This window comes from Schistocerca americana, chromosome 2 (assembly GCF_021461395.2).
Source record: "Schistocerca americana isolate TAMUIC-IGC-003095 chromosome 2, iqSchAmer2.1, whole genome shotgun sequence".
Classification (NCBI taxonomy): domain Eukaryota; kingdom Metazoa; phylum Arthropoda; class Insecta; order Orthoptera; family Acrididae; genus Schistocerca; species Schistocerca americana.
In genome coordinates, this window is record NC_060120.1 from 513,140,276 (window position 1) to 513,164,021 (window position 23,746).

A 23,746-nucleotide genomic window follows, 5' to 3' on the forward strand; every position below is an offset into this window, starting at 1 on the left:
CATTGAAAATACCACTACTCCAGGTTTTATACAACTCAACTGCTGTTTTTATCTAATAATCCAAACAAAGATTTACTTTACATGGACCACTATCACCCCTTGATACACTGACAATCTCTAGTTCTCTTTAATACAGAAACTTGACTTATAGAGAATTTACGCCTCTAAATCCAAGTGTTCCAATAAATTGTAGAAGGCATGACTGTTGTCATATTATTTTACTTTAGTTTTGATTATCTGCAGATTTTTGATTTCCTTCTTGATGACTATCACTATCCTGTTATGGACTATTGCAGCGAGTATAATACTTTTCTAATATGAAGTACAACTAATATAGTTAAATTAAACAATTCTTTCTCTTAAATAACATATTTGCCTTTATATTTGGAACAGGTTCACAGATTTCCATGTAGGGTCATCTGTATGCACACCTTCTCGAGGTGCACTTTTGACAGGTCGCCTGGGATTAAGAACTGGGATTGTGAAGCATCTTACTGCTGATGCTGTTGGAGGTATTGCCGAAAATGAGACAACACTGGCAGAAATCTTGTTGGATGCTGGATACAGAACTGGAATGTTTGGTATGTATTAATTTTGTATGTCTCACCCTGCCTCATCTCTGCCATTAAAATATGCAAATTTGTGTTTATTTAATAAGAGAAATGATGATAATATTTTTACAATGAATAATAGTTCTGGAAGCTAATTTAATTTTCAGACCCCATTATGGAGACAGAAAGAAAAATAATTTAGCATTTTGTACAGTACAAATTCAATGTAATTACTTATATTGTAACTAAGATGTAATTTCTTAATTGTGTAAAGTATCAGCTAGAGGACTCAAGAAAGCTGTACATTATTAACTGTAGCTGAAGACTCTAACAGTTAAACACAATGGAGTAAGTACTGGGCATAAGAATTACTGTCATTAAACCAAAAAAATGTGAATATTAATTGTCAAACAATGGAAAATACAGGATGGAATGTAACAACATCATCAAAAGGATAGCTGCTACACACCATATAGTGGAGATACTGAGTCACAGATAGGCACAATAAAAAGACTGTTGTAAAGTGAGCTTTCGGTCAACATGACTTTTGTCGAAAATAGACAACATACACACACGCACACACACACTCACACAAACGCAACTCGCACTCACATGACCACAGTTGCTGGCAGCTGAAGTCAGACTGTGAGCAGCAGTGCATGATGGGAGATGCAAGCAGGTGGTGGGGGTAAGGAGGAAGCTGGTGTGGGGAGGGGAAGGGATATCAGGGTAGGGGTGGAGGATGGTAAAGTGATGCTTGTGGGAGCGTACAGGGATGAGGTGGGGAGAGAGTAGGGCAGCTACGTACAATCTGGATGTCAGACGGAGGGCAGGGGAGTCCAAGGTATGAGGGTGGGGGGGTGGAGGGGAGGGGGTGGCAAAAGGAGAAAAGTAAAATGACTGAGGGTACATTGATGGAAGAGAAGGCTGAGTAATGATGAAATGGGAACAGGGAAGGGGCTAGATGAGTAAGGACAATGACTAATGAAGGCTGTGGCCAGGAGGGTCATGGGAACGTAGGATATACCACAGGGAGAGTTCCCACCATCACAGTAAAGAAAAGCTGGTGTTGGTGGGAAGGATCCAGGTGGCACAAGCCATGAAGCAGTCATTGAAATGAAGAATGTCATGTTGGGTAGTGTGCTCAGCAGTGGGGTGATCTAGTTGTTTCTTGGAAACAGTTTGGTGGTGCCCATTCATGTGGACAGACAGCTTGTTGGTTGCCATGCCCACATAGAATGCAGTGGAGTGGCTGTAGCTTAGCTCGTAGATCACATGACTGGTTCCACAGGTAGTCATGTCTTTGATGGGATAGGTGATGTTTGTGACCTGACTGGAGTAGATGGTGGTGGGAGGATGTATAGGAGAGGTCTTGCATCTAGGTCTAATACAGGGATACGAGCCATGAGGCAAGGGTTTGGTAGCAGAGGCTGTGGTGGAATGGATGAGGATATTGTGTAGGTTCAGTCATCAGTGGAATACCACTGTGGGTGGGGTGGGAAGGATAGTGGGTACGACATTTCTGATTTCTCTGCATGACGAGATGTAGTCAAAACTCTGAAGGAGAACTTATTTTAGTTGTTCCACCCCTTGATGGTACTGAGTCATGAGGGGAATGCTCCTCTGTGGCTGGATGGTGGGATTTTGGAGAAGGTGGGTGGCTGGGAAGTTAAGGCATGGGAGATCTGTTTTTGTACAAGATTGGAGGGTAATCATGGTCTATGTAGGCCTCGATGAAACCCTTGGTATATTTTGAGAGGGTTTGCTCATGACTACAGATGCAACAGCCATGGTTAGCTGGGCTATGTGGAAGGAACTTCTTGGTATGGAATGGGTGGCAGCTGTTGAAATGGAGGTATTGCTGGTGGTTGGTAGGTTTGATATGTACAGAGGTACTGATGTAGCTATCTTTGAGGTGGAGCTCAACAACAAAGAAGGTGACTTATTGGGTTGATTGAGTAGGATCAGCTTAAGTGAATAGGGAGGAAGGTGTTGAGGATCTGGAGGAATGAGGATAGGGTGTCCTCACCCTTGATCCAGATCACAAAGATGTCATCAATTAATCTGAAACAGATGACGGGTTTGGGATTTTTGGTGTTTAGGAAGGATTCCTCTAGATTGCACATGAATAGGTTAGCATAGGATGGTGCCATGTGAATGCCCATAGCCATACCCTGGATTTGTTTGTAAGTTATATCTTCAAAGGCGAAGTAATTGTGGGTGAGGATATTGTTGGTCATTGCAACTAGGAAGCACTCTCAGTGGTGGCACAGTAACTGGTCTCAATGGGACTTCCTGGGAGGTTGGGTAATGGCCTTTAAGAAGCGTGTAGAAGGTAGGAGTATGGGAAGTGGTAGGGAGTGAGGAGGGAGAAGGACTCTGGGAAGAGGTTCTGGGATGTGCCTAAGGATTAGAGGAGAGACCAGGGATCATACTGGTTTTCTGAAATGGGGTCACTGTGGCAGGGTTTGTAGGTGGATGAATGTGACAGTTGGTGGAGTCCTTCTGCCAGGTAATCCTTATGGTTCAAAACAATAGTGGTACAGCCTTTGTCAACAGGTAGAGTTGTAAGATCAGGATCAGTTATTAGGTGGTGGATTGCAGCTCTTTCTGCAGATGTAAGGTTAGTTTGCATGTTGAGGGATTCAGGAACTGAGGGTGAGACAAGATTTGAGGTTAAGGAATTCTGGATAGTTAACAGGAATGGATTTGAGGATGGTGGAGTTGGATCACGGTTGGGTGGAGGACTGAACTGAGTCAGATAAAGTTCAACATTGATCCTTGGTTGAGTCTGATTGGTAAGGTTGGTGAAAAAAAAGTGTTTCCACTGTAGAGGCAGGGAGAAGAGAAAAGTCCTGCATGATAGAATTTGGGAGTGGGGGATAGGTGAGGCATTCGGAAAGGACTGATACTTTTGTGGGGATAAGGCTGTTAGAAGAATGGTTGATGACTGTGTTTTGGATCTGTTTAGGTTCTGGAATCAAAAAGGAGACTTTTCTGTACTGACACAGATGGAAGGAGCAAGGGTCCATGGTGGTGGATAAAAATGTAGATACACTCCAGACCTTGTACGAAAACAGATATCCCATGCCTTATCTTCCCAGTTGTCCAACACATCTAAAATCCCACCATCCGGCCACAGAGGAACAATCCCCTCATGACTCAGAACCACCTAGGCCTGGAGCAACTGAATTACATTCTTCATTAGGGTTTTGAATACCTCTCATCATGCCCTGAAATGAGAAATGTCCTACCCATTCTCCTTCCCATCCTTCCCACAATGGTATTCTGCCACTCAATGAACCTATGCAATACCCTTGTCCATCCCTACACAACCCGTGCTCCCAATTACTTGCCTCATGGCTCATATCACTGTAAAGACCTAGATGCAAGACCTGTCCCATACATCCCCCAACTACCACCTACTCCAGTCTGGCCACAAACAACACCTACCTCATTGAAGATGGGGCTACCTGTGAAACCAGTCATGTGATCTACAAGCTAAGCTACAACCACACCACTGGATTCTACATGCACATAACAAACAACAAGCTGTCTGTCCGCATGAATGGCCACTGCCAAACTGTTGTCAGAAACAACTGGAACACCTCACTGCTGAGTGTACCACCCAACATGACATTCTTCATTTCAGTGACTGCTTCATGGCTTGTGCCACCTTGATCCTTCCCACCAACACCAGCTTTTCTGAATTGTGCAGTTGGGAACTCTCCCTGCAGTACATCCTACGTTCCCATGACCCTCTTGGCCTCAATCTTCGTTAGTCATTGTCTTTACGATCTACACCTTCCTCATTCCCATTCTAGCACTACACAGCCCTTTACTTCACCAATGCACCCTCAAGTCTTTTTAATTCTCCCCTTTTCTGCAACTCCCCCTCCCCCCTCCCACCTGCCCATCTTCTAACCTCCCAACTGCACCTCGCAACCTTACCCTCTCTCCACCTCTTACCTGTACAATCCCACTAGCAGTATTTTACTGCTCCCCTCCCTCCCCGACTACCCTACTATCTCTTCTCCTCCCTGCCCCATCCCCTTCCTTACCCACACCACACGGATGCCTCTCCCATCATGCCTTGCAGTCTGACTTCAGCTGCTAGCAACTGTGGTCATTTGTGTGTGAGTTGCAACTGGTTACTAATGTTTTCGTAATATTGTTGAATGTTAGACATCATATGAAAATAGAAGTTTGGAATACCTCAAATTTGGGCTGAGACATGTTACTCTGGAGAGTTTAAGAATGAAACTCTCAGGTACAGTGAGATGAGAAATATTGAAGTAAAACATCTTTGTCAGGAGATGCAAGTTGGAAAATGTACCAAAATTGTGGAGATTCTATTTGTTCATTATGTTTTGAGCCTGAACAAGCTTTATTTCTCATAGCAAAATTTGCATGTAAAACTGTGCATGTCATAGTCACAGTTCAGACAAAATGTTGCTTGTTTGTTTTTTTTTCCAGAAAAAACCTGGACTTCAGTCATTTTAAATGTACATATACTAATACTTGTGTATGGCAATGAACTTTACTGCAGTCAAGTAGTTTCTACCATCACAAAAACTTTTCTTCTGCACACAAAATGTATTTGTATTTGAAACAGTGGCCGTCCTGTTTTTTATATCAGTATTGTTACTATTACAATTTCTGGTGATTATTTTTAGGTACAGTTACTTTTCTATGCATGTTTTGTAGTTTGTGATACAATAATTGAATAAATAGGAACATTTTCCAGGAAAATGGCATCTTGGTACTCAACCTGGTCACCAGCCACTGGATAAAGGTTTCCAAACTTACCTTGGTATTCCATATAGCGTTGATATGGGCTGTGCTGATCCACCAGGGGCAAATTATCCATCATGTCCTGCTTGCCCGTATGGTAAAGTACTTGTTTTACATTAAATGATAAGCTTTGGGAGTCTTGGTGCTTTGATATCAGACACTAATAAAACATAATGTGACATTTTTTCATTTTATATCTCACTCTTCATTTTATACTATGCCATAAAAACACATTTTGTATTTCCAGCATAGTAACCTTCAGGGATTCTGATTTTTCTCCACCTCTCTCTCTCTCTCTCTCTCTCTCTCTCTCTCTCTCTCTCTCTCTCTCTCTCTCTCTCTCTCTCTCTCCCTCCCTCCCTCCCTCTCCCTCTCTCTCTCTCTCTCTCTCTCTCTCTGTCTCTCTTCTCTCTATTTATCTATCTAGGCATAAATCTGCAAAGCTTTATTTGATATGGTGTATGAACAGAAGTTATTATATGGTAGTTAGAGAAATGATGGTTGATAGTAAAATATCTACAAGTGTTGTTCCAGCATCGAACATTAGGAACTCGTTTCGATTCATACAGTGCTCTTCTCTGTGGTATATAATAATGACAAGTAGTGACAATTATGACCACTTGATCGATAGCTGAAGATCATGCACTTCAGAAAACAGGAAAGTGAGCACCCTGAACCAGTGATACACACACGAACAAGGTTTATTCCCATATACTAGGGCTACAGTTTATATGTCATACACAAAATTGAATAGAGGCTAACTTTTACCTGCAGTTCACTGATCTGTGGTGCCTAGAAACATGGAACTGCATAGAAACATCATCTACAGATGGAAAGTATTCCACAGTTCTTCCACCTGATATTGCGGTAGCTCACCATCCAGAGCTGACCAGACACCATTCCATCAAGTCTTAATTGGGCTGAAAGGCAGGGGAGGTGGGGGTGGGGATGTGGGTCTGAGGATCACAACACTGGTAAGAAAGTAGAAAAAGATTGTAGAAGGGGAGCCTTAGGAGGAAATCTTTCACATTAATTTTGAATATTTCTGATTTTTTTTCCTGCTTGATATACACTGGCAGTGTGTTACAGAGTAAAAAAATCCACTTTGTGTCATATAGAGGGAATCAAGGCCTATATGAATATTATTTTTCCTTCCAGTATTGTGGTTGTGAACTGGAGAGTTCATCCTAAATCACCACTTGTTATTAAGCACAAATACCACTAGGGAGTACATGTATCAGCATGACAGTGCAACAATCCTTAAGTCCTTGGATAGACTTCAACATGATATTCAGTTATCAACTTTATAAAACATTCTTACAGTGCTTTCTTGTAGAAGACATACTTTTTTCAACCTAGGTGCATTGCCAGAGAAGACTACGCCCTAGGACAATACTGAGTGAAAGTATGCTAAGCATGCTAGCAATCCCTTCTGTAGATAAACACAATGAGAGCATTTTGTAAATGCAACACACGCAAAACTGAGCTTTCTTGGTTAACTTATCCACATGCTGGTGCCATCTCAATTTATTATCCATGTGGATGCCCAGGAACTTCATCACTGGAGCCTTATCAAGTGTATGTCCATGGATCTCTATTTCTGGTACCTGGAAGTCATTTTAATTTGTTTGGAATTGGATAATACAAGTTTTTGTAAGATCAAGTCTTAAGCTGTTGGCTGTGTACCAATTGTAACACTGCTATGTAATTCTCCCAACTGTGTTTGGCATGAATGTGTTTTAGCCCATTATCACTATGCTTGTGCCATTAGCAAACATTAGTTTTTGGATAGTTCTACAATGTTCCTGGTAAATCATTTATGCAGAAACAAGAACATGAGTCAGCTTGATACTAAACCTTGTGGCACATCATATTTAACGTTTTCTCACTATGAATTTAGATTTAGTTCTATTGCATAATTTGCTAATGTGACCATCAGTTTTCACGAGTGATTTAATTATTACACAAATTAAAATCCTGAGTGAGTGAAGGACAGCTTCAGTCTTCGTACTAGTATTCTTCCAATATCACTTAGCTTACAGAAAGATCCTGTCAGCTAACTGGTTCAGAAACATTTATGTTGGAAAAAGTGATGTGAACAATTGCAGGTATTCCAAACAGAAAGGCATGCAAGCCACATTTAAGAGAAATGAAAATACTAACTGCATCTTCCCTCTAAATTAAAACCTGTACTATCTCAATGGAAAAGCATCCAGGGACTTCAACTTGCAGAATTTCTGTTTGAAATTATGGAACAATGAATGGAAGTAATATATGTATAGAATATACTAGATTAACTAAGTCCCAAAATAATTTTAGATATTCTGTCATAAAGCTGTATTATAAACCACTGCTGGCAGTTAGAAATGTACCACACAATTCCTTTCAGGCATATCTGCAGAACCTATTAATCAACAGCTATGTCTATGATTTAGAAGAGCTGAAGACCTTGGTGAAAGAAAGGGATAACTCATTTTTAGGAGGCACAAAAAATTAATTTTAAAAAATTTAGACATAGTATTTTGTTATTTCACTTATATAGGTCTTCAGATTTATAATAGTGTCGTTTTCTAAATACAGTGTGTAATTTTTAAAGTAAAATGTAAATGTAATGTGTAATTTTTAGTGTGACATCTCATTGTTGTGTACACTGAAGAGCCAAAGAAACTGGTAGACCTGCCAAATATCATGTAGGTCCCCCACGAGTAAGCAGAAGTGCCACAGCACAATGTGTCATGGACTTGACTAGTGTCTAAAGTAGTGCTGGAGGGAACCGACACCATGAATCCTGCATGGCTATTCATAAATCCATAAGATCTCTTCTGAACAGCACGTTGCAAGGCATCCCACACGTGCTCAATAATGTTCATGTCTGGGGAGTTTGGTGGCAACTGGAAGTGTTTAAATTCAGAGGAGTGCTCCTGGAGTCACTCTGTAGCAATTCTGGACTTCTGGGGTGTCGCATTGTCCTGCTGAAATAGCCCAAGTCCGTTGGAATGCATGGTGGACATGGATGGATGCAGGTAATCAGACAGGATGCTTACATATGTGTCACCTATCAGAGTCATATCTAGACATATTAGGGGCCCCATATCACTCCAGCTGCACACGCCCCACACCCTCACGGAGACTCCACCAGCTTCAACAGTTCCCTGCTGACATGCAGGTTCCATGGATTCATGAGGTTGTCTCCATTCCTGTACACATCTGTCTGCTTGATACAATTTGAAACAAGACTCATCTGACCAGGCAACATCAACAGTCCAATGTTGGTGTTGACAGGCCCAGGCGAGACGTAAAGCTTTGTGTCGTGCAGTCATCAAGGGAACACGAGTGGGCCCTTGGCTCCAAAATGACACAGTACTGATGTTTCATTGAACGATTTGCAAGCTGAAACATGTTAATGGCGCAGTATTGAAATCTGCAGCAATTTGTGGAAGGGTTGCACTTCTGTCACATTGAATGATTCTCTTCAATAGTCATTGGACCCATTCTTGATGGATCTTTTCCTGCCCACAGCAATGCCAGAGATTTGATATTTTCCCAGAGTCCTGATATTAGTGGTACATTCTAAATGGTCATACGGGAAAACCCCCCCTTCATCACTACCAAAGAGATGCTGTGTCCCATCACTCGTGTGCCGACTATAACATCACGTTCAAGCTTACTTAAATCTTGATAACTTGCCATTGTAGCAGCAGTAACCAATCTAACAACTGCACCAAACACTTGTTGTCTTATATAGGTATTACTGACCACAGTGCCATATTCTGCCTGTTTATATATATCTGTATTAGAATACACATACCTATACCAGTTTATTTCGCACTTCAGTGTACATGATCAGCAGCTGATGAATAACATTAAAATAACAAATAAAACTCCATTCATGCATAGGGAATGCTTTAACCTCATATGATTTTAGTTTACTTAACAGTATTTTGCAATTTGCATGATCAAAGGACTTGGCAAGATCATGTAAAATGTTAACAGGATAATTTTTCTGTTTACTTCCATTACAAATAAGTCCATAAGACCAGATATTGTTTTCTCCATAGAAAAGCCTCATTGAAACCAAATTCAGCTGTAGTTACAATGTTATTTCTCAGAAAGGTGGTCCTCTATTCTGTTGGTGGCTTGTACAGTGTGCAGTATGTGGCAAGTAAAATCATTGTCTTAGCAGATGTTGTTTGTTCTTATGAAATACATTGATTGACAAAGCTCCCCTTATTTGTCTTAGAGACCAGTTAGGAGTATGGGTGAGAAATCACATACTGGTTGTGGGACATGGCCAAAGCATCAGGCCAACAAATGGATGTTCTCTCTGATTCTCAGCTAAGTGTGATGTCCATCCTTTCCTCTCTCTCCAATTGCTCTTGAACTTTGTTCCACTGCAAAACAACATCTTATATGACCAGCCTGATGGACTGGTTGTCTGTTTTCCTACACCAGGACATGCACTTCTGTTTACAGATATTTCAGAATATAATGAGAAGTCATGAAGTCTATCTTTTATTCAAAATGACACTCCATTTGGATGTACACATCTTGATATCCCTTAAATTTACATCTGATACCCAGTGCAAGCTGGTATCAGAAGTGGGATCCCCATCTTTCAGTCTACAATCATCATCAATAACATCATCGCTGATGTAGCAGACTTCTGCGAGTCTTGGCCATCTGTAGAAGGTGATTCCATTCCCCTGTTTAGTGTTGAATTGCTCAGTTTTGACTTCCAATTTTCCTTACATCCTCTCTGACATCTTCCTCCCACCTTAGCCTTGGTCTTCCAACTCTCCTGGATCCATCAGGCACTGTGCTGAATATCTTCTTAATAATTACGTTATTTGCTCTCAGTACTTGTTTTGTCAGTTTGAGCCTTTCAGTCTTAATGTAGCTAACAATATATGGTTCATTATATAGATTATGTGATTCATAGTTGAATGTCCTCCTCCAGATACCATTTTGTTTCACTTGCCCAAGAATTTGTCTCAAGATCTTTCTTTCAAACAAGCTCAGCTGCCTTTCTTCAAATTTTGTTAATGTTCATGTTTAGCACCAGATGTCAGCACTGGTCATACTAAAACTATATACATCACGATTTTAGTTTTTCTGAACAGCAACTTAGATTTCAGAAGTTTTCTGTGGCCCTGGTAGCACTTGCTGGTGGACAATATTCATTTTCATTTCAGAGCTGTTCTTACAGTTTACTTCTGATCCTAGGCAAGTTAAACTATGCACAACATCAAACTTACATGAATCAATTTGTGTGGATGGGGGTACATTTGTATAATATTTCTTAGTTAGAGGCATACACCTAATTTTCCCTTCATTTGTCTGTAGGTTCATTTTTGTAGTAGCTCTTTCAAGACTTGTAGAGGATTCTTCCATTGTTGTTGGCATACTTGCAATTGTATCAGTATCATCAGCATATACCAGCATATGAACTGATTTGTACAGGATAGTTTCTCTTGTACTGATGAGGGATAATGCACCTCCCTGTCTTACTCCATTGTTTGCAATCACAGCACTTGTAATTAATTCTGTATTTTAATTTGACTCTGGGTGTTTTATCAATACTGTCATAGGCTGATCTTAAGTCTATAAAGACGTGATTTATCCCAATTGTTTTCATTTTTCTAGTATTTGCCATATCATGAAGATTTTATCAACAGTAGATCTTTCTTGATGAAGCTGGAAGCCTATTAAAAAGGATGTTTCAGAATATTTTGTATGCTGTAGGTCAGAGGCAAATTCCCATGTAGTTAGAGAACACTATAGTATCACCTTTCTTGTGTATTGGGTATATGACATCTATGTTTCATTCATAAGCAGTATTTCCATCTATCCAAATCTTAAATACAAGCTTGTGCAGATATTTGAAAAATTCCTTTCCTGCATTTTTAATGAGTTCTGCTTGTAGTAGATCCATTCCTAGGCCATATTATTCTTTGGCTTCTTGATGGCTGCCTCCATTTCCTCAGCAGTTGGCACTGGTTCCTCTGTTTCTGAGTTCCTTGTGTTTACAGAGGATTAGATTCCTTAGTTTTCAGCTGTACCGTGATTCGACAATTTGTCAAAGTGCTGGTCCCATCTTCAGTATATTGCTTCATCACTACTCAAAATTGAACCACCTGTACTTCTACATAAATTCATTCTTGGTTGAATATCCTTTCAGGTCTTATTTAAATTCAGATAAAAAGCTCTCACTTTATTCATCTCCTCCAGCTGTTCCATTTCTTCCAGTTCTTTCCTTTCATGCTCTCTCTTTTTCTTCTTGTGCAGCCTCCTTCCTTCTCTTCTTGCTATTCTATAACCTTCTACAGACCTTCAGGTATGGTTTACCTGAAGCACTCTCCTAAAGGCTTCATTTTTAATTGCTGTTAGTAGTGTATACTCTTCATCAAACCAACCATTACGTATGGCTCAATTTACTCTTCCTAGACCCTTATCACCAGCTTATGTAAGGATGTCCTTTAGGTTCTTCCATATTTCCTCAATACTTTCACTGTCAGGAAATTGTGGCAGGTCTTCCTTAAGGAGGTCAGAGACTCTCTGAGTAGACTCAAGTTCCTTGAGAGTATTAACATGGAATTTTCTTGCATGAGATCCATGTACCTTTTGACAATATACACATAATTGAATAAACAAATACAGAAATGCATATTTAAAAGAATAAAAGGCTTAACTGTTACAGTTTTGTACACAGTGTTTTAAAAATTGAATTGAATTGAATTGGAAAATAATTAAAAGTGTCTTGGCTTACAATTCACACCAATTCTGAAATATCTTCATCAGCAAGACATATTTATAATTTATGTACACCATTAAAACCTACAGATTGTAACCAGTACTCTTGATGAAGTTAACTATCACTTTATGTAGACAAACATCTTTAGTACACAAAAGAGAAGAAGCTGATTGAGGAAGATGGTAGCCCATACTCAGCAATGTCTTCAGAAAGACCAACCATTCACGATCAAATTTGGGGCACATAAATAAGATGTGGTTGACATCAGCTTCCGACTCAGAATCACACTCACATGTTGGTGAACTGTAAACATTGATCGAATGTAGATGTTGTGGGAAAGAGGCATGATTGAAGCGGAGTCTTATGATGGTAGAAATCGTGGATCGGTCCAGATGTGTCCTCATGAACCATGGCTGTGAAGGAATCTGAGGTTGTAGCACTGCATAATAACCACCTTTTGTCTGTAGAGAAACGTTCCACATTTCCTGCCATTGTTGTCTTGCGTGATCCTTGACTTCACGTAAGTAGTCTGTATAAGGAAGGTGCAGATCCAGGATGGTGCCTAAGGTTGCCACTTGTTTGGCTAATGCATCAACTTCATCATTATAGAGGATACCAGAGTGGGAAGGTACCCACAACAAATGGGTCGTCCGGCCCGTGCATGTGCTGCAAATATATTCAGATATCACACCCAAGATATAACTGTTGGTTGTTTTGTTCCATCGACTGTACTGAATGTTTTTAAGAACGCTTTGTGAGTCAGATACTATCAATATCTTGGGGAAGGAAGTGCTAGAGACAAACTTAAGTGCTTCCAAAACTGCCACTGTCTCCGCCGTAAAAATAGAAGTGCACGTAGGCAGTTTGAAGGTTTTGTGGATCTGGATCTGAGGGCAGAAAAAAGCGCATCCTTTACACTCTTCTTGCGGAATTTTGGAGCCATCAGTATATACACAGAGAAAACCTGGCCATTGTGCTTGAACGAGACGATTGAAGCCAACGTTGACATTAGTACTGTCCAGTCAGGTCATACTTAAATAATGGACTGGGATCTGGGAGCAGAATGTTTGAAGATCATATTCAAAAACAGGTAGATGCGCTGAACGCCATCCTTGTAATAGATATTCAAGTTCTGATTGTTGCTATTACAAGGCAATGGGTCAGAGTCAACATTAGCACTTATCTAATTTCTAACACCCATTAGGTTGGACAGATGTTTTGGATTAGGAGGTGGTTGGTCTGATAAAAGTGTTTTCATCTGGAGACTTCCAAGTCATTTTATGAGTATTTCTGCTGTTAAAAATTGTACTGCCCACTACTGTAAGCCTTGAAGATGCAATGTGTGCAAGTCTGATGCCACTGACATTGAGCTACCATGAAGGCTGTATTTACCAATACAAGACTGATATTCATCTTATTTTTCTATTTTAGCATTCATATCTCCAAAAATTATCCTACAGTATTCTCCTGAAGAGCCATTGTGTACTTCATCTAACTCATCATAAAAAGCAACCTCCTTTTCTCCAGTCTTCTCTTCATTTGAGGCATGAGAGCATGTAAGACTGTAGTTGAAAAATTTTCCTCTGATTCTGAGTCTATACAATCTGTGTGATTTCATCTGGAAGTCCACAATAAGATATTTTTTCTTCTTATTTACAATAAAATCAATACCAAAACATCTCACATCTTGAATAGCTGAAATACCTGGTTGGCACTCGTCCACCTGATCAAGTAATTTCTTTAAACCTCCAGCACAGCAGAGAGTTAGAACATTCTGTGTTCCTAATCACAAGTCCTTTAGACATCTGCCAGTTTGTCGTAAACAGGCTGAGCTGTGCACGGCTCACATTTATCCCATTTATTGTTTGTCATCTTCTATTACAGTACTGCCACCTCGTTTTCTTATTCCATTTACTGGCATCACTAACTTCCTGCCTTACCTGCCCGTGAACAGCAGTAGCAGTGCGTATCGATACCGGGTGTACCGGTATGAAATGAGCGTTCAGATACAAATGTTTCGATAGGGAACATTTGTTGTGAATGACCCTTAATTTTTTTTGTTCGGTTGGTATGACATCTTTCAAAGATATTTAGTATACATCAAGTCATGGAACAAACGACATCATATGTTTTCATCATGTTAACAATGTCGAATTTTGTACCAGAAAGTGATGATTTGTGGAAAGCATTAATTTTTTGTTTTCATTTGAAAAAAAGTGCTGCAGAGTCGCATCGAATGCTTGTCGAGGCATATGGCGATCATGCTCTATCAGAAGCAACATGCAAAAGATGGTTTCAACAGTTCAGAAATAATGATTTTGATGTAAGAAATGAAGAACATGGAATACCACCAAAAAAGCTCAAAGACGCCGAATTGCAAGCAATATTGGATGAAGATGATACTTTAGTCAGAAGAAAATGGTAGAAATGCTAAATGTTGCACAACAAACAATTTCCGTCCGTTTGAAAGTTATGGGAAAGATCCGAAAGTGTGAAAAATGGGTGCCACATGAATTGAATGAAAGACAGATGGAAAACCGAAAAACCATTTGTCAAATTTTGCTTCAAAGACATGAAAGAAAATCAATTTTGCATCAAATTGTTACTGGCGATGAAAAATGGATTTATTTTAAGAATCCTAAACGGGAAAAATCATGGGTTAATCTGGGACGACCATCAACATCGACTGCAAAACCAGATCAATTCGGCAAGAAGACAATGCTGTGTGTTTGGTCAGATCAGAAAGGTGTGGTGTATCATGAGCTTCTAAATCCCAGTGAAACTGTGAATACTAATCGCTACAGACAACAAATGATCAATTTGAACTATGCATTGATCGAGAAAAGACCAGAATGGGCCAGAAGACATGGCAAAGTAATTTTTTTACACAACAGTGCACCTGCACACAAAGCAAAACTGGTTCAGGATACAAGTAAAACACTTGACTGGGAGCTGCTACCCCACCCTCTGTATTCACGACTTGGCCTCTTCTGACTACCATTTGTTTGCATCAATAGGACACGCATTGGCTGAGGAACACTTAGATTCCTACGAAGAAGTTGAAAATTGGGTGTCTGGTTTGCTGCAAAAGACGAACGTTTCTATTGGCTAGGTGTCCACAAATTGCCAAAAAGGTTGTTAAAATGTATAGAAAGCAATGGTCAGTACTTTGAATAAAATGTTTTTACTTTTCAATTCAATATTAGTGTTTCAAATTCACAAAAAAACGCTCATTTCATACCAGTACACCTGGTAAGTACACTGTCGTACCATCTCTAGAGTGACTGATAGTATTTCTGGGTCATTGTTTGTCTGGCAGTCAGTTGGAGATGGACAAGCATTGCAGTTGGGACGCAGCAGCAGTGAAGTCAGGGACGGAGCACCAGTGACGCACCGACAGCCAGTGCTCGCCAACCGCTGGCGACACACGTGAACTATCTGACGTAGGGAGATTGGAGTGGGACAACCGTTGGTTGGTCATTCGGTTGGTCATCTCATTGGCTGACGTATATTTGTTCCTTTCACCATTTCCAGGTCTGGGCAGTCGGTCGGTTGGCATGGAGCAGCAAGGAATTCTCCACGGGACATAGTCTGGCTGGGGCCGCTGGCGGTATCTATGCGGTGTTGGAGTGTGTGGGGCTGTTCCCATTTGTTCCCATTGCTAAGAGGTCTGGCAGTTTTAGTTTAATCCACCAGCAAGTCAAGACTGTTCACATTGTGTCGTTTAGAGTTTGTTGTCAGCTGTTGGGATATTCCCGCGAGCGACAATGTGGTTTTCAAGTTGGAAAATTCTAGCCACCCTCCGGGGGAGTTTCACTGTATTTGGTTACTTGAATTTAAGTGCACCAGCGGAATCTTCTGCCTTGTGGCCGTTAATGTTCTGGTTACCTGCCCTGGATGTTGACGTAAATTTCAGGCAGTGTAGTTCCTCATTGTCTTGTTGCTGTCCAGCATAGTGTGTAGTTTGACAGCTCCATGTATGATTGGTTGTGGGCGCCAATATCTTCTACGTTGTTCCATTGTACTCCTTGTTGTGCCCTGGTCAGGTGAAGTGGGAAGTTATCTTGTTGGTGGGTTTGTTGACTGTCAGTTGGTTGGGTTGTCGTCAGATCATGAATGGTTGGCCTGACTGCCTGTCTCACCTAAGCAAGTGTTAGTGTTTGAATTCTGAGTCGACCCTCGAACATCTGACCACCATTGGGTGTATTGCCTTTTTTTTTATTTGTTCTTGTTGTTTGTACTTATATGGCTTCTAGCCGATTTTAAATTAAGGTTGTTTTGCCTTAAGTCGTAACATTCTTTAGGTCTTCAGCCTTATTTAAAGAACTGTTTCATGTAAGACCTTTGGCATTTTAAAGGTTTTAATGTTGTTGAATTTTAAGTGCTGTGCTTTCAGCCGATTTTGAGTTTGAGTTGTTTTGCTGTTAAGGCCTTCAGCCTAGTTCAAAGAACTGTTTCACGTAAGGCCTTGAGTTTTGCCTAATTAAGAACTGTTTTAAGTAAGGCCGTGTTTTCTTTTTTTTTTTTTTTTAAATTAATGTTGTTTAGCCTTAAGTGTTGGGCTTTCAGCCGATTTTGAATTCAAATTGTTTGCTCTGAAAATCTCAGATTGTTTGGGCCTTCAGCCTAAATAAAGAACTGTTGTAAGATAAGGCTTGCCTTTTAAATTTCTGATTATGCTTGCGTTTTAAGTTATTGGCCTTCAGCCATTTTTAAATTAAAGTGGCTTTCAGCTGGTAATTAAGTCCCAAAGATTAAAGCCGTGTGTTTAAAAAAAATTTTTTTTAGGCTCTTGTAATGTTTGATCATATAATAAAGTTGTATATTCGAGTGTAACTAACAGTCCCTTATTTTCGCCCCTTTTCACAATTTAAACTACCTGTCCTGCCCCTCGGGTTTAGTGGGGTGTATCACAGGTCATGCCAGCTATTTCTTCATTATATTTCAGAACATTTGATTTTTACAGGTTGCGTTGTTAGCCCAACATCAACTCCCAGTGATGTTGGAGTGCTGATGTTTTCTGTTAGTGTTGGCTCCATTAGCTGATGGGTCGTCATTTGAAAGCATAAGGAACTCATTTTTTTGCCATTGCGTGACTTAACCATAAACATTGTGTGCATGTTGCCCAGGGGTCATGGCATGTATATGCATGCATCAGACTTGGCAGGGATACAAGACATTTCTTGTGTTTTGTTAGTACATTTGCACCAGCTGGAAGTGCACCCACAGGGCCATATAGTATCTCATTAACTGTTTCAGTCTATAAGGAAGGCTGTAATTTTCATGATAAGCTTTGACATGAATTAGACAAAAAGCCTAGTTGGTGCAAGCATGTATCAGGACACTACATTGTGACATTTCTGCCACTTGTCCATATGCCAGCATCTAAGCTGGCCATTCAGATGCCATATGCCTGTGCCATGCTCACTGGCAAGTTCCTCACCGCTGCTCCACACCTTCCTTCTGCTTCCTGCCTGGCCTTGCAGCTCACCTGCTATCCAGTATTGCACTGCTGAAGTGTGATGCTTGATTTGTTGCAGCCAGCCAGCCTTCAGCTGTCACTGCAGACCGCCCAGGCCATCCTCATCTGTCATGTCATTCACAAAGTCTGACAGATGCCATGGCAGTTCATTTTCCATTGCTCATGGTTGTCCAATTTGCCACATTGACAGCATCACTGCACATCACAACTAATGTAAGTGTCTTAGAGACAGCAATGCTTTTCAGCCACCAACCCATCATCCAATGATTCCGAGGATGTAGCTATTGCCAGGGAAGAAAAATTGTATTTTTATCCCTTATGAAGCTGAGTTCCAGGGAAATAGTGCAGAGTTTTGTTTATCCTTGTCAGCAATTTTGTTGAAAAAAAAGTCCACTCCACTAACACACACACAAATTGAGTGTAGTGCAGAAGCGAGCAGCAGTGATCCACTTAGAACTTTGCAAGATCAGAAAATTGCTCTTATTCCTGAAACACTGAACTGCAGGAACATCTAAAAGCAAAACAAAGGCCATCATCAGCTAGAAAAGCAGCAGACTTAAATGTTTAAGCAACCCCTGATGACTCTGTATGGCACACTTTTTTTTTTCATCACAGTCCAGCATAGTCCTGCAGTTACTTTTATCCCTCCCTTTTCAGGAAATTTCTATGAGAATGTTGTCACATTCGTCGTCATTGTCGTGTTTTTATGTAGGACCAGAATATCCTTGGGTTCTCTGCAAGATCTTTTGCTACATTATGACGGCAGTAGAAGTTGAATGCTTTGTGCACTGATCTTTTTGAAGATGCACAAATTTCTACCATTTTTCCCTGTCACCAATTCAGTGGTGGATTAAGAGACGGGTGGAGGTGGCAGTCAGCCCCAGGCCTCTGGTCCTGGGGGGGGCCCTCAAAAGGTCGAGGCTCTCAATATCCCAGGAATACACAATTTTTAATCAAAGCCCAAACAATGCAGTTTGAAGTTCTAGGTCCTATATGTATGCAAAATATAAACATAAGTGCAAACTTACCCTATTACCAAACCATTGCAATTTTCAATGGATGTGTTCAGAATCTTTGAAATTTTTGTAAAATGAATGAAAATTAAAATGTGTAGATTAATAATTAGTTGTCTCTTAAACACAATTATTCTACATGAAACATTTCTGATACCTATTCCATCTACACAGTTGAACATTCCTGATACCTATTCCACCTACACAGTTGTACTATAAGTACAGTTTAAAAATATAAGCATTAGTGCAATGAATAGCTTAACAGTTTGACTGATCAGTTTTTTAACTAAAGTATTACATTATGAAAATTACTTTCATTTTATAAATACTAGAGTAGAGTCATCTAGATCCAAGCAGACAGTTTTCATCAACCATAGACATCAAGATCAACACAAGACTCATCTCAGAGAAATTGCACACCTAAGTAACTGTAAAAAAACCTTTTGCAACTTTTTTATGTCGGAAAAGACGACAGAGGATATCTCGAAAGGTATTCAACAGCAGCTGCATACTGTAATGTGCACTGGTCTAGTTTACATCAATGGCATTTCAATGTTAAGTGTACATGGAACAGTGCAAAGAAAAATTCAGCAAGACAGTACAGCAGCTCTGTTCAGTCACTGTGCTAAACATTCCATAAATCTTTGTGGAATTCACGCATTCTGATGTGCTTCCTTTAGCATCACCTGTTTTGGAACTGCAGAGAAATTATATTCATTGTTCTCATCTTCTACGTATTTGTTGTTGTTGTTGTGGTCTTCAGTCCCGAGACTGGTTTGATGCAGCTCTCCATGCTACTCTATCCTGTGCAAGCTCCTTCATCTCCCAGTACCTACCGCAACCTACATCCTTCTGAATCTGCTTAGTGTATTCATCTCTTGGTCTCCCTCTATGATTTTTACTCTCCACGCTGGCCTCCAATACTAAATTGGTGATCCCTTGATGCCTTAGAACCGATCCCTTCTTCTAGTCAAGTTGTGCCACAAACTTCTCTTCTCCCCAATCCTAATCAATACTTCCTCATTAGTTATGTGATCTACCCATCTAATCTTCAGCATTCTTCTGTAGCACCACATTTTAAAAGCTTCTATTATCTTCTTGTCCAAACTATTTATCGTCCATGTTTCACTTCCATACATGGCTACACTCCATACAAATAGTTTCAGAAATGACTTCCTGACACTAAAATCTATACTCGATGTTAACAAATTTCTCTTCTTCAGAAACGCTTTCCTTGCCATTGCCAGTCTACATTTTATATCCTCTCTACTTCGACCGTCATCAGGTAGTTTGCTCCCCAAATCGCAAAACTCCTTTACTACTTTAAGTGTCTCATTTCCTAATCTAATTCCCTCAGCATCACCTGACTTAATTAGACTACATTCCATTATCCTTGTTTTGCTTTTGTTGATGTTCATCTTATATCCTCTTTTCAAGACACTATCCATTCCGTTCAACTGCTCTTCCAAGTCCTTTGCTGTCTCTGACAGAATTACAATGTCATTGGTGAACCTCAAAGTTTTTATTTCTTCTCCATGAATTTTTATACCTACTCTGAATTTTTCTTTTGTTTCTTTCACTGCTTGCTCAATATACAGATTGAATAACATCAGAGAGAGACTACAACCCTGTCTCACTCCCTTCCCAACCACTGCTTCCCTTTCATGTCCCTCGACTCTTATAACTGCCATCTGGTTTCTGTACAAATTGTAAATAGCCTTTTGCTCCCTGTATTTTACCCCTGCCACCTTCAGAATTTGAAAGAGAGTATTCCAGTCAACATTGTCAAAAGCTTTCTCTAAGTCTACAAATTCTAGCAATGTAGGCTTGCCCTTCCTTAATCTAGCTTCTAAGATAAGTCGTAGAGTCAGTATTGCCTCATGTGTTCCAACATTTCTACGGAATCCAAACTGATCTTCCCCGAGGTCGGCTTCTACTAGTTTTTCCATATGTCTATAAAGAATTCGTGTTATTATTTTGCAGCCGTGACTTATTAAACTGATAGTTCAGTAATTTTCACACCTGTCAACACCTGCTGTCTTTGGGATTGGAATTATTATATTCTTCTTAAAGTCTGAGGGTATTTCGCCTGTCTCATACATCTTGCTCACCAGATGGTAGAGTTTTGTCAGGACTGGCTCTCCCAGTGCCGTCAGTAGTTCTAATAGAATGTTGTCTACTCCAGGGGCCTTGTTTCGACTCAGGTCTTTCAGTGCTCTGTCAAACTCTTCACGCAGTATCATATCTCCCATTTCATCTTCATCTACATCCTCTTCCATTTCCATAATATTGTCCTCAAGGACATTGCCCTTGTATAGGCCCTCTATATACCTTCCACCTTAATGCTTTCCCTTCTTTGCTTAGAACTGGGTTTCCATCTGAGCTATTGATGTTCATGCAAGTGGTTCTCTTATCTCCAAAGGTCTCTTTAATTTTCCTGTAGGCAGTATCTATCTTACCCCTAGTGAGATAAGCCTCTACATCCTTACATTTGTCCTCTAGCCATCCCTGCTTTGCCATTTTGCACTTCCAGTCGATCTCATTTTTGAGACGTTTGTATTCCTTTTTGCCTGCTTCATTTACTGCATTTTTATATTTTCTCCTTTTTTTTTTTTTTTTTTTTTTTTTTTTTTTTTTTTTTTTTTTTTTTTTTTTTCCCCCATGGAGACACCAACTGGTGTCTTTTGCAAACATCATAGCGTTCTTTTACAAGTTTAGTACAATATACATATATATATATACACACACACAATAATTTATTTTAGTTTAATATTAATATTCACTTAAAGAGTATAAACACGCTGTCAATCAAGAAATGTTTCAGTTTCACTTTGAATAAGTTCCCTTTGTGGCACCTTATAGAGCTCGGTAATCTGTTGTACCATATTTGACCACTAATGCATGGACTATGGTCTGTTGTTTTTAATTTCGTTCTTTGTCTGTAGTAGCAATCTTTATTTCTTGTATTATAGGCATGCATATCAGAGCACTTTGTTTCTTTGTTTTGATGCGTCACAAAAAATATAATTAATTTGTAAAGATACAGTGAGTAGACTGTGAGGTATTTATGATGAACAAAGATTTCCCTGCATGAATCTCTATACCCTAATCCATGGATATTTCTGATTGCTCTTTTCTGTAGTGTTAATATTCTGTTCATATGTGTGTCGGCAGCACAACCCCATATCTCTATCCCGTAATTAATCTGTGCAAAAATGGTTCCATAATAAATTGTTTTTAATGTCTGATGTGGAACTACTTTTGATAACTGGCTGATTAGATGTAATGAACTGCTGATTTTATTGCATAAAAATTTGATATGGTTTACCCATCTTAGATTTTCATCTAGGTGAATACCTAGAAATCTGCAGCCTTCTGAGTCCACTACTTCAATTCCACCTATGTTATTGATAGAGGTTTGGTGTGAGTTTGTAAGTTTAAATGGCAATAACTGAGATTTACTGATATTAACTTTCAAACCTTGATCTTGGAAATAAGTAGTTATTTGCTGTACTCCCTCAGTTGCTACCAACGTTAACTCATCATTTTGTTTACCAAGAAATAACAGTGAGGTATCGTCTGCATAGGTTACCAATTGGGAGTTGAAAGGTTGCTCTATATCATTTATGTACACTAGGAAAAGGAAAGGGCCCAAAATTGAGCCCTGGGGTACACCTTGTGCGACTGTCTCATATTTGGACTGGAAATTAATGATCTGATTATTGATTTTGTAAGTCAGCTTTGTACACTGCATGCGGTTAAATAAATATGTAGCCAGCAATTGCATGGATGCAGCATTTACATTGTATGACTCAAGTTTACTTAAAAGTAACTCATGGTTTACCGAGTCAAAGGCCTTAGTAAGGTCTAGAAATATGCCAGCTGTTTGCATTCCTTGATCAAGGGCACCATATGTTTTGTGGAGAAATTCCGTAATTGCTGTGATAGCACTATGATCTTTTCGGAATCCACGTTGTGCCTCTGTTAGGAACTTATTTTTCAAGAAATAGTCACTAAGTTGTGTCAGCAGCACAACTTCAAATACTTTGCTGAAGACAGGTATTAATGATATGGGCCTGAAATTTGAAACCTCTTCCTTGGATCCTTTTTTATGCACTGGTTTAACTGTGCTCCATTTCAATACATTTGGAAATGTATGTTCTCTGATACTGCAGTTTATCAGGTGGGTGATTATTTTAACTAATTTCTTATTACATTTTTTAATCACGATACTACTCAAACCATCCCATCCAGATGAGAACTTATTCTTTAGGTTATTTATTATCCTGCCTATTTCTTTTTCACTTACTTGTTTGAATTCAAAAGGTGGCTCTTCAAAGGGGCAGAGCTTTACCTCACTACTCACAACTGTGTTATTAATTGGACTAACAGCTGCAGATATAAAGTATTTATTGAAAACATTGCAGACTTTATTAGGATCTTTAATTGTGTTTCCTTCATGTCTTATAATTAAAATTTCAGTTTCTGGCTTCGGTGTGGCTTTGCGAAATTGATTTACAATTCTCCATGAGGTCTTGGCTATATTGTCTGATTGAGCTATCTCACTGCTGTATATCTGTTTTCTTAGATTTGAAAGCTCTTTCTTAAAGATTTTCTTGGCTTCGTTGTACTTGGCCTTAAAAACCTGCAGGTTTGTTGACTTGTGTAACACATCCAGGTCCTGGATGTTTTGCCTGAGTTTTATCATATTTGCTGGAAGTATCAGTCTGTTGGTTTTTGCACTTTGGTTATGGGTGAACACTCTTTGTATTTTCTTAACAGGGCAGCATCTGTCAAAGTGTCTTAGCATAGTATCACAGAATTTGGCCCATTTGTTTTCAGATCCTTTAGTCTGGTAAACCAGATTCCAGTCCTCTACAGCTAATTTATTTCTTAGGGCAAGGATGTTACCCTCTTTTAGTATTCTTTTATTTTTGATAACTTTTGTCATTTTTGGGATGCTTGTGTTTACATACTCTACAAGCTGGCATTTGTGGTCAGAGTAGTGAAAATCCATATTCCAGCACCTAACACTGTCTTTAATATGCTTACATAGTATAACGTAATCAATTCTGCTAGATGTGGACTTTGTTGCCCTGGTATCACTATTTACTACATTTATGAGATTATACGAGTTAAGAGTATCTATTAACCT

General features: G+C 39.6%; 1 protein-coding gene across 1 annotated transcript in view; it reads left to right on the forward strand.

Moving 5' to 3' along the window:
- Window positions 1–23,746, forward strand: part of LOC124596268 (arylsulfatase G-like) — a 114,915-nt gene that overhangs the window by 2,115 nt on the left and 89,054 nt on the right. Inside the window, exons 3-4 of the mRNA XM_047135342.1 lie at window positions 394–581; window positions 5,299–5,442. Of these exons, the coding sequence (XP_046991298.1) occupies window positions 394–581; window positions 5,299–5,442 (332 nt within the window). The remainder of the gene's footprint in view (window positions 1–393; window positions 582–5,298; window positions 5,443–23,746) is intronic.